At 43.3% G+C, this 15721-nt stretch overlaps 1 protein-coding gene and 1 non-coding gene across 8 annotated transcripts in view; one reads left to right on the top strand and one right to left on the bottom strand.

Moving 5' to 3' along the window:
- TOM1L2 (target of myb1 like 2 membrane trafficking protein) overlaps positions 1-15721 on the bottom strand; it is an 85989-nt gene that overhangs the window by 44240 nt on the left and 26028 nt on the right. For all 7 annotated transcript variants that reach the window (XM_040356333.1, XM_040356334.1, XM_040356331.1 and 4 more), the window contains exons 3-4: positions 12450-12528; positions 8629-8778 (exon numbers count right to left, since the gene is read on the bottom strand). In XM_040356333.1, coding sequence (XP_040212267.1) covers positions 8629-8778; positions 12450-12528 — 229 coding nt within the window. The remainder of the gene's footprint in view (positions 1-8628; positions 8779-12449; positions 12529-15721) is intronic.
- TRNAR-UCU lies at positions 4541-4612 on the top strand. Its single transcript has one exon. It is a non-coding gene; the product is annotated as a tRNA-Arg (tRNA).

The raw sequence follows: 15721 nt of genomic DNA, 5'->3' as shown, positions 1-15721 counted from the left end.
CTATCAGTACTATCATTGCCCATTCGTGCCACCTATCATTTCTATCATTGCCCATGAGTGCCACCCATCATTGTCCATCAGTGCCACCTATCATTGCCCATTCGTGCCGCCCATCAGTGCCATCTATCAGTGTCCATCAGTGCCACCTATCATTCCTATCATTGCCCATTCGTGCCACCTATCATTCCTATCATTGCCCATTCGTGCCACCTATCAGTGCCATCTATCATTGCCCATGAGTGCCACCTATCAGTGCCCATCAGTGCCACCTATCAGTGCCCATCAGTGCCACCTATCATTTCTATCATTGCCCATGAGTGCCACCCATCATTGTCCATCAGTGCCACCTATCATTGCCCATTCGTGCCCATGAGTGCCACCCATCAGTGCCATCTATCAGTGCCACCTATCACTGCCCATGAGTGCCACCTATCATTCCTATAATTGCCCATGAGTGCGACCTATCATTGCCCATTCGTGCCACCTATCATTCCTATCATTGCCCATGAGTGCCACCTATCATTGCCCATGAGTGCCACCTATCAGTGCCACTTATTGCCCATGAGTGCCACCCATCAGTGTCATGTATCAGTGCCAATTCATGCCCATGTGTGCCACCTATCATTGCCCATTCGTGCCACCCATAAGTACCCATCCTTGGAGCCTTTCAGTGCCCATCAGTGCCGCCTGTCAATGCCCATCAGTGCTGCATATCAGTGCCACATATTAGTGCCCAATCCGTGCCACCTCATCAGTGCCCATGCGTTAAGGTTACTTATTTACCAAATTTTATAACAGAAACAAAGAAAAACCTTTTTTTTCTGTTTAGCAAAAAATAAAAAAACTGTAGAGGTGATCAAATGCCTCCAAAAGAAAACTCTATTTGTGGGAACACAATGATAAAAAAATGATGTTTGGGTACAATGCAGCATGACTGCGCATTTAAACAGCGCCAGCGCTGAAAGCTGAAAATTGGCCTGGGCAGGAAGGGGGTGAAAATGGCCGGTATTGAAGTGGTTAAACAAGCCACGGCTCTGGTCTCTACCCTCTGCATGCGCACCGCTATTGTATCGCTCACCTTGTGGGAGGCTTTACCTCGGCTCCTAGGCAGGGAGCGGATCCTCCGCACAACAAGCTCAGCAGGGAAGGAGGTCTTACCTCGGCTCCTAGGCAGGGAGCGAGTCCTCCGGATGACAAGCTCAGTAGGGAAGAAGGTGGATGAGCTTGGCAAGGGGACAGCGGAGGAGAAGGGAACCAACCGATCCTCTGCACACTAAACACTGGACTATCTTACACACGGCCCTGCTGATTGGACGGGTGACATCATCACAGGTGACATCTGATCTGCAACCACACAACAGATGGAGACCCTGTCCCCAGAAATCCTCATCCACAGCCAGCATTTCTCCACTTCTCATACTTTCCTTTCTTTATTTAAAAATAACCTGTTCATTGCCAGGAGGCAGAAGGTACTGAAGGGTGAACACAGGCCCACCATAAACACATCTGGGCATCGCCTTAAACATTTTCAGGTAAAAGCACAGGAAAATCAAGTATTTTAAATGCTTTTAAATATTCTCCCTTCCATAATGTACGTTATTAAAACATCCTATCAGCAAGAGCCGATTACAAGGCTACCTACTGATGAAGCCCCATGGGTGCTCCTATTGGAGGAGGAGCAACGGGTGATTACAAGACTACCTACCGATGAAGCCACATGGATGCTCCTATAGGAGCAACAGGTGATTACAAGACTACCTATTGATGAAGCCCCATGGGTGCTCCTATAGGAGCGGAGCAACAGGGGATTACAAGACCACCTACTGATGAAGCCCCATGGGTGCTCCTATTGGAACGGAGCAACAGGTGATTACAAGACTACCAACTGATGAAGCCCCATGGGTGCTCCTATTGGAGCAACAGGTGATTACAAGACTACCTCCTGATGAAGCCCCATGGGTGCTCCTATAGGAGCGGAGCAACAGGTGATTACAAGACTACCTAATGATGAAGCCCCATGGGTGCTCCTATAGGAGCGGAGCAACAGGGGATTACAAGACCACCTACTGATGAAGCCCCATGGGTGCTCCTATTGGAACGGAGCAACAGGTGATTACAAGACTACCAACTGATGAAGCCCCATGGGTGCTCCTATTGGAGCAACAGGTGATTACAAGACTACCTCCTGATGAAGCCCCATGGGTGCTCCTATAGGAGCGGAGCAACAGGTGATTACAAGACTACCTACTGATGAAGCCCCATGGGTGCTCCTATAGGAGCGAAGCAACAGGGGATTACAAGACCAACTACTGATGATGCCCCATGGGTGCTCCTATTGCAACGGAGCAACAGGTGAACAAGACTACCTACTGATTAAGCATAATGGATGCTCCTATTGGAGCAACAGGTGATTACAAGACTACCCACTGATGAAGCCCCATGGGTGCTCCTATAGGAGCGGAGCAACAGGTGATTACAAGACTACCTATTGATGAAGCCCCATGGGTGCTCCTATAGGAGCGGAGCAACAGGGGATTACAAGACCACCTACTGATGAAGCCCCATGGGTGCTCCTATTGGAACGGAGCAACAGGTGATTACAAGACTACCAACTGATGAAGCCCCATGGGTGCTCCTATTGGAGCAACAGGTGATTACAAGACTACCTCCTGATGAAGCCCCATGGGTGCTCCTATAGGAGCGGAGCAACAGGTGATTACAAGACTACCTAATGATGAAGCCCCATGGGTGCTCCTATAGGAGCGGAGCAACAGGGGATTACAAGACCACCTACTGATGAAGCCCCATGGGTGCTCCTATTGGAACGGAGCAACAGGTGATTACAAGACTACCAACTGATGAAGCCCCATGGGTGCTCCTATTGGAGCAACAGGTGATTACAAGACTACCTCCTGATGAAGCCCCATGGGTGCTCCTATAGGAGCGGAGCAACAGGTGATTACAAGACTACCTACTGATGAAGCCCCATGGGTGCTCCTATAGGAGCGAAGCAACAGGGGATTACAAGACCAACTACTGATGATGCCCCATGGGTGCTCCTATTGCAACGGAGCAACAGTTGAACAAGACTACCTACTGATTAAGCATAATGGATGCTCCTATTGGAGCAACAGGTGATTACAAGACTACCCACTGATGAAGCCCCATGGGTGCTCCTATAGGAGCGGAGCAACAGGTGATTACAAGACTACCAATTGACGAAGCCCCATGGGTGCTCTTATAGGAGCGGAGCAACAGGTGATTACAAGACTACCTACTGATAAAGCCCCTATAAGAGCGAAGTAACACTGCATTCTTATGTATATATTGCTGTTCCTTACATTATGAGAAGTTGCTTGCCGACCACCCTATAGCACATTTACTGCTACAGGGGGGCTGCATTGTGCAGGATTATGTATATATACAGCGAGGGGGGAAAAAGTATTTAATCCCCTGCTGATTTCGTACGTTTGCCCACTGACAAAGAAATGATCAGTCTAGAACTTTAAAAGGTAGTTTTTAGGGTTGAACCGATACCAGTATTGGTATCGGTGCCGATGCCAAGCATTTGCCCGCGTACTTGTACTCAGGCAACTGCTCTGATGCTTGATCCGATACCTGGGCAGTCGGGGGTGATCGGTGCGGGGGTGGGGGGGAGTTACAAGCATCGATCTCCCTGTATAGATTTAAATAAACCAGCTACTTCTCCTCCTCTCCCTCCCACGGCTTTCAGCTGCTTTACTGCAATCTATACAGGGAGATCGGTGCTTGTAACTCCCCCCCACGATCATCCCCCGTCTGTCCCCTGTGTCGTCCTCCGCGCTCCTCGGGTCCTCCTCCATTCTCCTGTCATCCTCCGCGCTCCTCCCCGTCACCCTCCACGCTCCGCCCCGTCACCCTCCGTGCTCCGCCCCGTCACCCTCCGCGCTCCTCCCCGTCACCCTCCACGCTCCGCCCCGTCACCCTCCGCGCCGTCACCCTCCGCGCTCCGCCCCGTCACCCTCCGCGCATTGGCACCCACACAGATGTCACATTGGGTACAGTCACTGCACCCCAGTTGACAGCAATGGGACTGCCTACACGGCATGCTGGGAACACCTGTGCATCCCTATTCCGGTAAACAAGGTCCTCCCATGAGGTACGGATTCATACCCCCGTGTGAATGAGGTCTAAGTGAATGGAATATTTAGCTCCATTGTGTTGCTAATTTTGGGACCACTGTACCCCTCTATTGTTATTTGGGTGTGTTTTATTATAGGAGTGTTATATATTGTAGTTTAGGATAAGTTTGGATTTCTTCTGAAGGCACTTTAAGTGAACATAAGTGATTTACCCCGCTCAGCGGGGGCGGGCCTTAGAGAACAGAGGCCGTAAATGGGCAGCACAGAAGCTTAGGGGTTAGCCTTGCAGCACTGGGGTCCTTGTTTCAGATTCTGATCAGGACACTATCTGCATGGAGTTTGCATGTTCTCCCTTTGCTTGCGTGGGTTTCCTCTGGGTACTCCGGTTTCCTCCCACACTACAAAGACATGCTACTTTTGCGTTGGTGGTGCAGTGGTGAGCATAGCTGCTTTCTAAGCAGTTGACCCGGGTTCGATTCCCGGCCAACGCCATCTCCAATACTTGGAGTCCTCAGAGAGAAAATCGCTATACAAGGTCAATGCAGAGTATATATTAGCGGTGGGATAAAGAATGAAGGGAATGTTTGGAGGAAAAAAAAATGTTCCCCCAGGATCTATAGAGGGAGAACCCAGCAACTGATAGAAGACGCTTAGGCTGCGATCACACTTAGGAGTTCCGGATCGCAGGCGGAATAAATGCAATTTCCAGAATTGCCGCAAAACGTGTGACACGCTTGTGATCCCATTACTTTCAATGGCACCCCAATCTTGATGTATAAATGTGTATGACAAGTAGATCTTGTGGGCGTGAGAGCAATTTATATAAAAGGAACAAAATATATTTTGTTTAAAGCTCTGTGCTGTAGCGATGACATCATCCACTCTAAGCAGCCCCATAGACACTGTTTAATTGCTAACATTTCCTGAAATGATCACTAAACTTAAACAGCTTTTTCACAAAAACTGTAAAAGATATCAAAGTGAAAAGATATAACCAGATAGCCGAATATTTTGTGAACATGTTAAAGTTTGTTTGGCGTCTGTAGGTGAAAGTATGAAGGAGCTGAAACTTTTGGGAGTGGAAGAATGTTTCAGGGATTTGAAGCATGTTCTCATTGACTTCAATGTTAAAAAAAGTGTTAAAAAGTATCATATTTAAAAAAATATAAATAGTAGAAAAAAAGTTGAAGAAGTCCCATAATTATCTGAAAGAGCTGAACATTTTAAAAGTTGAATGTTCTTAATAGCTGAAAGTATGCAAAAGTTACGCAGAGCCAAAAAACATACGGAATAAAAATAAGAACTAGAAAATGCATTTCCTGCAGAAAATGTGTGGGAATGCTGAATAGCTGAATTGCTGAGCCCACACCAAAGCCATTCACCATAACCACTACACTATCTTTAGGACATACAAGCAGTGTTCATTCAGTACTTATAAAGCCTCTCTTTGATCATTAAAGGGGTTGTAAAGGTAAAAAAAAAATCTCTAAATAGCTTCCTTTACCTTAGTGCAGTCCTCCTTCACTTACCTCATCCTTACATTTTGCTTTTAAATGTCCTTATTTCTTCTGAGAAATCCTCACTTCCTGTTCTTCTGTCTGTAACTCCACACAGTAATGCAAGGCTTATTCCCTGGTGTGGAGAAAGCCTCAAGGGGGGAGGGGGCGAGCAGGAGTGTCAGGACGCCCACTAACACACAGCTCCTTTCTCTATCTGCAAAGTAGAGTCCTGACTTGCCTGCTCGCCCCCTCCAGAGGCTTTATCCACACCAGGGAGAAAGCCTTGCATTACTGTGTGGAGTTACAGACAGAAGAAGGATTTCTCAGAAGAAATAAGGACATTTAAAAGGAAAATGGACGGATGAGGTAAGTGAAGGAGGACTGCACTAAGGTAAAGGAAGCTATTTAGGGATTTTTTTTTTTACCTTTGCAGCCCCTTAAATCCCCACACCTAATGATTTTGAAAACCCTTCAAACAAGCCCTAATAAATCAACAATAGTACATGGTATCGAAACAGCGACTTCACCGTTAGAGACACAGGGCCTTTGTGAACTTATCGGTATAACATTTATGTTGATAAACTTAAAAATGGGGACATGTCAGTGATTTAAAAAAAAAGTTTGTTTCGCTGGGATTTTTTTTTATACAGGACAGTCAATGGAAGAAAGTGTAGAACTCTTGTCATTTGGAAGCTCAACCAGCCAAAAGTAAAAGGCGTATAACAAAACTGAGCACATTGCCTGAAACTAGACAAAAATACCTAAGTTTTGATGTATAAATTGTGTATGACAAGTAGATCTTGTGGGAGTGAGAGTAATTTCTTCCTTCTCTATAAAGATAATTTTTTTAAAGCTCTGTGCTGTAGCGATGACATCATCCCCTCTAACCAGCTCCATAGACACTCTGTTTAAATCGCTAAAAGTTCCAGAAAAGATCACTAAACTTAAACAGGTTTTTCATAAAAACTGTAATAGATATCAAACTGAAAAGACATAGCTGGATGGCTGAATATTTTGTGAACATTTTAAAGTTCGGTATCTGTAGGTGAAAGTACGAAGGAGCTGAAACTTTTGGTAGCGGAAGAATGTTTTTAAGGATTTGAAGCATGCTCTCATTGACTTCAATGTTAAAAAAAAGTGTTAAAAAGCATAATATTTTAAAAAGTATACATAGTACAAAAAAAGTTGAAAAATTCCCATCGTTAGCTGAAAGAGCTGAACATTTTAAAAGTTGAATGGTCTTAATAGCTGAAAGTATGCAGAAGTTACGCAGAGCCAAAAAACGTATGGAATAAAATTAAAATTAAAAAGAATAAAAACGAATAACAATACTGGGAATGCTATTGAGCATTCGCACTAATAATAAAAAACTAATAACAATACTGGGAATGCTATTGAGCATTCCCACTAATAAAAAACGAATAACAATACTGGGAATGCTATAGAGCATTCCCACTAATAATAAAAAATGAATAACAATACTGGAAATGCTATTGAGCATTCCCACTGATAACAATACTGGGAATGCTATTAAGCATTCCCACTAATTAAAATTAAGAATAATAAAAAACGAACAACAATACTGGGAATGCTATTAAGCATTCCCACTAATTAAAATTAAGAATAATAAAAAACGAACAACAATACTGGGAATGCTATTCAGCATTCCCACTAATAAAAAACAAATAACAATACTGGGAATGCTATTGAGCATTCCCACTAATAATAACAAATACATATATATATATATCAATGTTAAAAAAAAAAGTGTTAAAAAGCATAATATTTTAAAAAGTATAAATAGTACAAAAAAAAGTTGAAAAGGTCCCATCATTAGCTGAAAGAGCTGAACATTTTAAAAGTTGAATGGTCTTAATAGCTGAAAGTATGCAGAAGTTACGCAGAGCCAAAAAACTTACGGAATAAAATTAAAAAGAATAAAAAACTAATAACAATACTGGGAATGCTATAGAGCATTCCCACTAATAAAAAACAAACAATACTGGGAATGCTATTGAGAATTCCCACTAATAAAAAACGAATAACAATTACTGGGAATGCTATTGAGCATTCCCACTAATAAAAAAACCGAACAACAATACTGGGAATGCTTTTGAGCATTCCCACTAATAAGAATAATAAAAAACGAATAACAATACTGGGAATGCTATTGAGCATTCCCACTAATAAAAAAAAACGAACAACAATACTGGGAATGCTTTTGAGCATTCCCACTAATAAGAATAATAAAAAACGAATAACAATACTGGGAATGCTATTGAGCATTCCCACTAATAATAACAAATTATATATATATATATATATATATATATATATATATATATATATATATATATATATATATACACACACACATGTCAAATTATATATATACACACACATGTCAAATTATATATATACACACACACTATATATATATATATATATAAAAAACAGAAAATTGAGAAAATTGCCCTGGACAGAAAGTGGGAATGTCACCACTCCAAGAAGAGTTGATTCCCCAGCACCACCAAAGCCTCCATCCCTCCCTCCCTACATTAACTTTGATGTAGCTGCTGGGGAAGAAGTGAGGGGAATACTGTAGAATGCCCTAGCCAATTAAATATATTTAAAAAGGAAGTTGGCTAATTACACCCCCCTTCCCGCTGCAGGTACTTCTAAGGATGCTGAGCTGTCGGTTCCCGTGCAGCCAATCCAGTGGTCTGGGGATTAGATATCGCGCTCTTCTCCCTCTTCTCTAGGCAGCGTTACTGGGACAGGTCAGAGCAATTCACTATGCAGACCAATCAGAATTGGATTTCAAATCCACAGACCAATGGACTGGCAGGCGTGGGCACTGACCACTCAGCATCCCCAGGAGGTAAATACAGTGGGGGCGGGCCATGGAGGTGAGGAGGCAAGTTCACATTTTCCCTTTTTTTAAAGCTGAACACTTTCACATGGATTGATCACAGTTTCGGCCCGTTTCCAAAATCTGCAAGTCTCACCTGGATCAGAGCCAACACTTTGTCCTGCACAATGGTTGGCGGGTTGTTCTTGGGGGAGACAATCTTCACCAGGACCCCATCTATGAAATCCCGGTGCGTCACAAGAACGTGAAAGCGATGGCCGCAATTTTTCACGCAGGTTTCCAAGACCTGTGAGAGAATAAAAAAAAGAAAAACATGTTTTTCAAATGATAGAAATATTCAAATGTAGTAAACAGGAGGAGATCGCCGAAATAAAAATAGGTACTTTAAAAAAAAAAAAAAATTCAATATATTATATATACACACACAGTGCCTTGCGAAAGTATTCGGCCCCCTTGAACTTTGCGACCTTTTGCCACATTTCAGGCTTCAAACATAAAAGATATAAAACTGTCATTTTTTTTTGAAGAACAAGTGGGACACAATCATGAAGTGGAACGAAATTTATTGGATATTTCAAACTTTTTTAACAAATAAAAAACTGAAAAATTGGGCGTGCAAAATTATTCAGCCCCTTTACTTTCAGTGCAGCAAACTCTCTCCAGAAGTTCAGTGAGGATCTCTGAATGATCCAATGTTGAGCTAAATGACTAATGATGTGTGTAATCACGTCTCCGTATAAATGCACCTGCACTGTGATAGTCTCAGAGGTCCGTTTAAAGCTCAGAGAGCATCATAAAGAACAAGGAACACACCAGGCAGGTCCGAGATACTGTTGTGGAGAAGTTTAACCACTTAAAGACCTTAGGTGTTTTTTTTAGATTTGGTGTTTGCAAGACTAAAACAGTTTTTTCTGCTAGAAAATTACTTAAAACCCCCAAACATTATATATTTTTTTTCTAACACCCTAGAGAATAAAATGGCGGTCATCGCAATACTTTTTGTCACACCGTATTTGCGCAGCGGTCTTACAAGCGCACTTTTTTTTGGAAAAAATTCACTTTTTTGAATTAAAAAATAAGACAATAAATTTGGCCCAATTTTTTTATATATTGTGATAGATAATGTTACGCCGAGTAAAATGATACCCAACATGTCACGCTTTAAAATTGCGCCCGCTCGTGGCATGGCGTCAAACTTTTACCCTTAAAAATCTAGATAGGCGACGTTTAAAAAATTCTATAGGTTGCATTTTTTGAGCTACAGAGTAGCTATAGTGCTATAATTATTGCTCTCGCTCTAACGATCGCGGCGATACCTCACTTGTGTGATTTGAACACCGTTTTCATATGCGGGCGCTACTCGCGTATGCGTTCGCTTCTGCGTGCGAGCTCGTCGGGACGGGGCGCTTTAAAAAAAAAATGTTTTTGTTTTCTTATTTAATTTGATTGATTTTATTATTTTTTACACTAAAATATAAAAAAAAAAAAAAAAAATGATCACTTTTATTCCTATTACAAGGAATGTAAACATCCCTTGTAATAGAAAAAAGCATGACAGGTCCTCTTAAATATGAGATCTGGGGTCAAAAAGACCTCACATCTCATATTTAGGCTTAAATGCAAGAAAAAAAAAAAAAAAAAAAAAAAAAAAGGAAAATTTTTCATTTAAAAAAATGACAAAAAAAAAATTGTCTCTTTAAGAGGCTGGGCGGGACTGACGTTTTGACGTCACTTCCGCCCAGCAGAGCTATGAGGACGGGTGGGGGCCATCTTCCCCTCACTCAAGTCCTCACTCTCCAGGCGGCAGCATTGGATCTCCTCCGCCGCTACCGACGGCTCCGGTAAGCGGCGGAGGGCGCGGAAAAGCGGCGGGAGGGGGGGGGGGCCCTCTCCCGCCACCGATAACGGCGATCTCGCGGCGAATCCGCCGTGGAGACCGCCGTTATCGTTTACACGGCCGCCCGCTGAAAACATGGATTCAGTTGTGGCAGCAGCTGCTCCCGTTACCGAGATATCCATCTTTAAAAAGAGGACGTACATTTACAATACGCGGGTCGGGAAGTGGTTAAAGCCGGATTTGGATACAAAAAGATTTCCCAAGCTTTAACCACTTAAGCCCCGGACCAAAATGCTGCCTAAAGACCCAAGGGGTTTTTACAGTTCGGGACTGCGTCGCTTTAACAGACAATTGCGCGGTCGTGCGACGTGGCTCCCAAACAAAATTGGCATCTTTTTTCCCCCACAAATAGAGCTTTCTTTTGGTGGTATTTGATCACCTCTGCGGTTTTTATTTTTTGAGCTATAAACAAAAATAGAGCGACAATTTTGAAAAAAATTCAATATTTTTTACTTTTTGCTATAATAAATATCCCCCAAAAACATATATAACATTTTTTTTCCCTCAGTTTAGGCCGATACGTATTCTTCTACCTATTTTTGGTAAAAAAAAATCGCAATAATCGTTTATCGGTTGGTTTGCGCAAAATTTATAGTGTTTACAAAATAGGGGATAGTTTTTTTGCATTTTTATTTATTTTTATTTTTTTACTACTAATGGCGGCGATCAGCGATTTTTTTCGTGACTGCGACATTATGGCGGACACTTCGGACAATTTTGACACATTTTTGGGACAATTGTCATTTTCACAGCAAAAAATGCATTTAAATTGCATTCTTTATTGTGAAAATGACAGTTGCAGTTTGGGAGTTAAACACAGGGGGCGCTGTAACATTTAGGGATCACTGTGTATGTGTTTACTAGTGTAGGGGGGGTGTGGCTGTAGGAATGACGTCATCGATCGTGTCTCCCCTATAAAGGGAATGACGCGATCGATGCGCCGACACAGTGAAGCACGGGGAAGCCGTGTTTACACACGGCTCTCCCCGTTCTTCAGCTCCGGGGAGCGATCGCGACGGAGCGGCTATAAACTATAAGCCGCGCCGTCGTCCCGGATCGCTCCTGAAGCCACGGGGACCGCCGCATGTACGGGGGGGGGGGTCCCGATCGGACCCCCGACCCACGTCAAGCAGAGGACGTATATATACGTGGATGTGCCTGCCTGTGCCATTCTGCTGACGTATATGTACATGAGGCGGTCCTTAAGTGGTTAAACATCCCAAGGAGCACTGTGCAAGCGATAATATTGAAATGGAAGGAGTATCAGACCACTGCAAATCTACGAAGACCTGGCCGTCCCTCTAAACTTCCAGCTCATACAAGGAGAGGACTGATCAGAGATGCAGCCAAGAGGCCCATGATCACTCTGGATGAACTGCAGAGATCTACAGCTGAGGTGGGAGACTCTGTCCATAGGACAACAATCAGTCCCTGTATACTGCACAAATCTGGCCTTATTTTCACCGCCGCTTCCGGGTCTTCTGCGGGACTGGGCGTTCCTAATTGATTGACAGGCTTCCGACCGTCGCATACTACGCGTCACGAGTTGCCGAAAGAAGCCGAACGCCGGTGCGCAGGCGCCGTATAGAGCCGCACCGACGTTCGGCTTCTTTCAGCAACTCGTGACGCGCAGTATGCGACGGTCGGAAGCCTGTCAATCAGATAGGAACGCCCAGTCCCGCAGAAGACATACCCGGAAGCGGCAGGGAAATACGGTATGTATGGGAAAAAAGAAAAATAACAGCCGATTGTCATTAGGACAACTCGGCTGAATGTAATGTTAAAAATTTATTTTTGGGGGCTGAATAATTTTTCACGCCCAATTTTTTAGTTTTTTTATTTGTTAAAAAAGTTTGAAATATCCAATAAATTTCGTTCCACTTCATGATTGTGTCCCACTTGTTGATTCTTCAAGAAAAAAATTTACGTTGCACGGCCGCGCAATTTTAATTTAAAGCGACGCAGTGCTGAAAGCTGAAATTTCGCCTGGGCAGGAAGGGGGTATATATGTGCCCAGTAAGCAAGTGGTTAAAAAAAAAAAAATCGAAAGGGGAACTCACCGTTAATGCAAGCATCACTTCTCTGTAATTTTTGTTTCCATTCAACCTTTTTTTTAAAGCGCGGATCGCATCTTTTGGCCTAGAAACAAAGAAAGGCGCGTCATTCAGCGCTTACATTTTGATTGGCAGCCTTTAAAACATAAATCAATATAATAATAATCAAAGGTAGGACATGAAAAAAAAAATAATAATCACAGCCAGCACTGCGGTGCATGGAGCTGAATCAAGTGTCATTTTGTGACAGTTCAATAAAGTTAAAAAAAAAAACATAAAAAAAAACAACAGAACCCAGCATGATGCATTGCAGCAGTGCATCATCGCACCTCCTCATCACTGAGACTGGAAATGACGGAAAATCCAAGCTGTAGTGGTTGTCACCAGAGGGACATCTTCCAGTAAGGACATCTGTCCCAGTGACAACTGTCTAAGAGGGTGTGGAGATTTCCTCTCACTTCCTGTTGTGTCTATGAGACAGGAAGTGATAAAAAAAAAATTCCCCATGGGACAAAAAAACAGCAAAAATAAAAAATAAAAAAAATAAAACGAATTTGACTATAAATAAAGATTCAACACAATGACACCTACTAGAAAGAACCACACATTTCTGGAATATTCTATAGAGAGTTCTCTGGGGCCTCCTGCACTTTCTGTACAGAGCTCTGAGTTATGGAAAAGCAGAACAAAGAGCCAGTGGGCTGTGCTGGGAACTATTCCTCCCACTGTCACCAATGATGGGACACTATTCCTCCCACTGACGCCAACGATGGGACACTATCCCTTCCACTGACACCAATGATGGGACACTATTCCTCCCACTGGCACCAATGATGGGACACTATTCCTCCCACTGGCACCAATGATGGGACACTATTCCTCCCACTGGCACCAATGATGGGACACTATTCCTCCCACTGGCACCAATGAGGGGACACTATTCCTCCCACTGACACCAATGAGGGGACACTATTCCTCCCACTGACACCAATGAGGGGACACTATTCCTCCCACTGACACCAATGATGGGCACACTATTCTCTTCTCTAAAATCAAGGATGGGACACTATTCCTCCCACCGACACCAACAATTGGGCACAACTCATCATGACACCAATAATGAGGAACTGCTATATTATTATTATTTTTTTCTTTGCCATTTTATTTTACCCACGATAGTGGAGTTACCCTTTAAAGGGGATGTAAAGGTAAAAAATGTTCCCCCTAAATATCTTCCTTTACCTTAGTGCAGTCCTCCTTCACTTACCTCATCCTTCCATTTTGCTTTTAAATGTCCTTATTTCTTCTGAGAAATCCTCACGTCCTGTTCTTCTGTCTGTAACTCCACACAGTAATGCGAGGCTTTCTCCCTGGTGTGGAGTGTCGTGCTCGCCCCCTCCCTTGGACTACAGGAGAGTCAGGACGCTCCCTACGTTGCAGATAGAGAAATGAGCTGTGTGTTAGTGGGCGTCCTGATTCTCCTGTAGTCCAAGGGAGGGGACAAGCATGACACTCCACACCAGGAAGAAAGCCTTGCATTACTGTGTGGAGTTACAGACAGAAGAACAGGAAGTGAGGATTTCTCAGAAGAAATAAGGACATTTAAAAGCAAAATGGAAGGATGAGGTAAGTGAAGGAGGACTGCACTGAGGTAAGGAAGATTATTAGGGAAAGAAATTACCTTTACAACCCCTTTAATTTGTTACTTTGTAATTAGCACTCTGACAGAAATCAGGACTGGATCTCTGGATCCCAGGAAGAGATCACACAGCTCTATCCGCACTGATGGAGAATAAAGAAGTGACTTTGGCTCCTCCAAACTCCCATCACTGATCTGCGGAGAATCTATGAGTCTGATGAGGTGTCTCCTCCCAGGGGGCGGAGTCTCGGGATGCGGCCCATTAATCTATATATATAGTGAGATCCGGTCGGGTAAGTTTGGATCACACAGGAGTGACTGTGTCCTCGTCTTGTGTCCTGATCATTGAAGGACGGGGGAGGGAAGACACGCCGCACTCCTTACAGAACCAGAAGATCTGGAATAGCAAATTAACCACTTGACAACCGGGCCTATTTTGGCACTTCTCTCCTTCATGTAAAAATCACAATTTTTTTGCTAGAAAAATAATCAGAACCCCCAAACATTATATATATATTTTTTAGCAGACATCCCAGGGAATAAAATAGTGGTCATTGCAATACTTTTTGTCACACCGTATTTGCGCAGCGGTCTTACAAGCGCACTTTTTTTTGGGAAAAAAATCATTTTTTTTAATTAAAAAATAAGACGACAATAATTTTTGCCCAATTTTTTTATATATTGTGAAAGATAATGTTACGCCGAGTAAAATGGTACCCAACATGACACGCTTAAAAATTGCGCCCGCTCGTGGCATGGCGTCAAACTTTTACCCTTAAAAATCTTGATAGGCGACGTTTAAAAAATTCTAGAGATTGCATTTTTTGAGCTACAGAGTAGGTCTAGGGCTAGAATTATTGCTCTCGCTCTAACGATCGCGGCGATACCTCACTTGTGTGGTTTGAACACCGTTTTCATATGCGGGCGCTACTCGCGTATGCGCTCGTCGGGACGGGGCGTTTTTAAAAAAATTTATTTTTGTTTTCTTATTTATTTTTATAATTTTTTACACTGAAATAAAAAAAATATATATCACTTTTATTCCTATTACAAGGAATGTAAACATCCCTTGTAATAGAAAAAAGCATGACAGGTCCTCTTAACCATGAGATCTGGGGTCAAAAAGACCTCAGATCTCAGATTTAGGCTTAAATGCAAAAAAATTAAAAAAAAATTAAACTGTCATTTTTTCAAATGACAGAAAAAAAAAATGTTGCTTTAAGACGCTGGGCGGGACTGACGTTTTGACGTCACTTCCGCCCAGCAGAGCTATGGGGACGGGTGGGGCGATTTTTCCTTCAGTCGCATCCCCACACAGCTGCTGAACGCATCCGATCCCCTCCGCCGCTACCGACGGCTCCGGTAAGCGGCGGAGGGCGCGGGAGAGCCCTCTCCCGCCACCGATAACGGCGATCTCGCGGCGAATCCGCTGCGGAGACCGCCGTTATCGTTTACAGGACCATTGGCACTAAAGATGGATACCTCGGTTGTGGCAGCAGCTGCAGCCGTTACCGAGATATCCATCTTTAAAAAATGGACGTACTTTGGCAATGGGCCGGTTGCCAAGTGGTTAAAAGCGATTGTAAACCTCAGACATGAAATCTGAACAAAGCATATCCCTCTATAGCAGGGATATGCA

The sequence above is a fragment of the Rana temporaria genome, chromosome 6, assembly GCF_905171775.1.
Source record: "Rana temporaria chromosome 6, aRanTem1.1, whole genome shotgun sequence".
Taxonomy (NCBI): domain Eukaryota; kingdom Metazoa; phylum Chordata; class Amphibia; order Anura; family Ranidae; genus Rana; species Rana temporaria.
The sequence above is the reverse complement of the archived record's forward strand: the minus strand, read 5'-3'. Positions and strand labels throughout refer to the sequence as shown.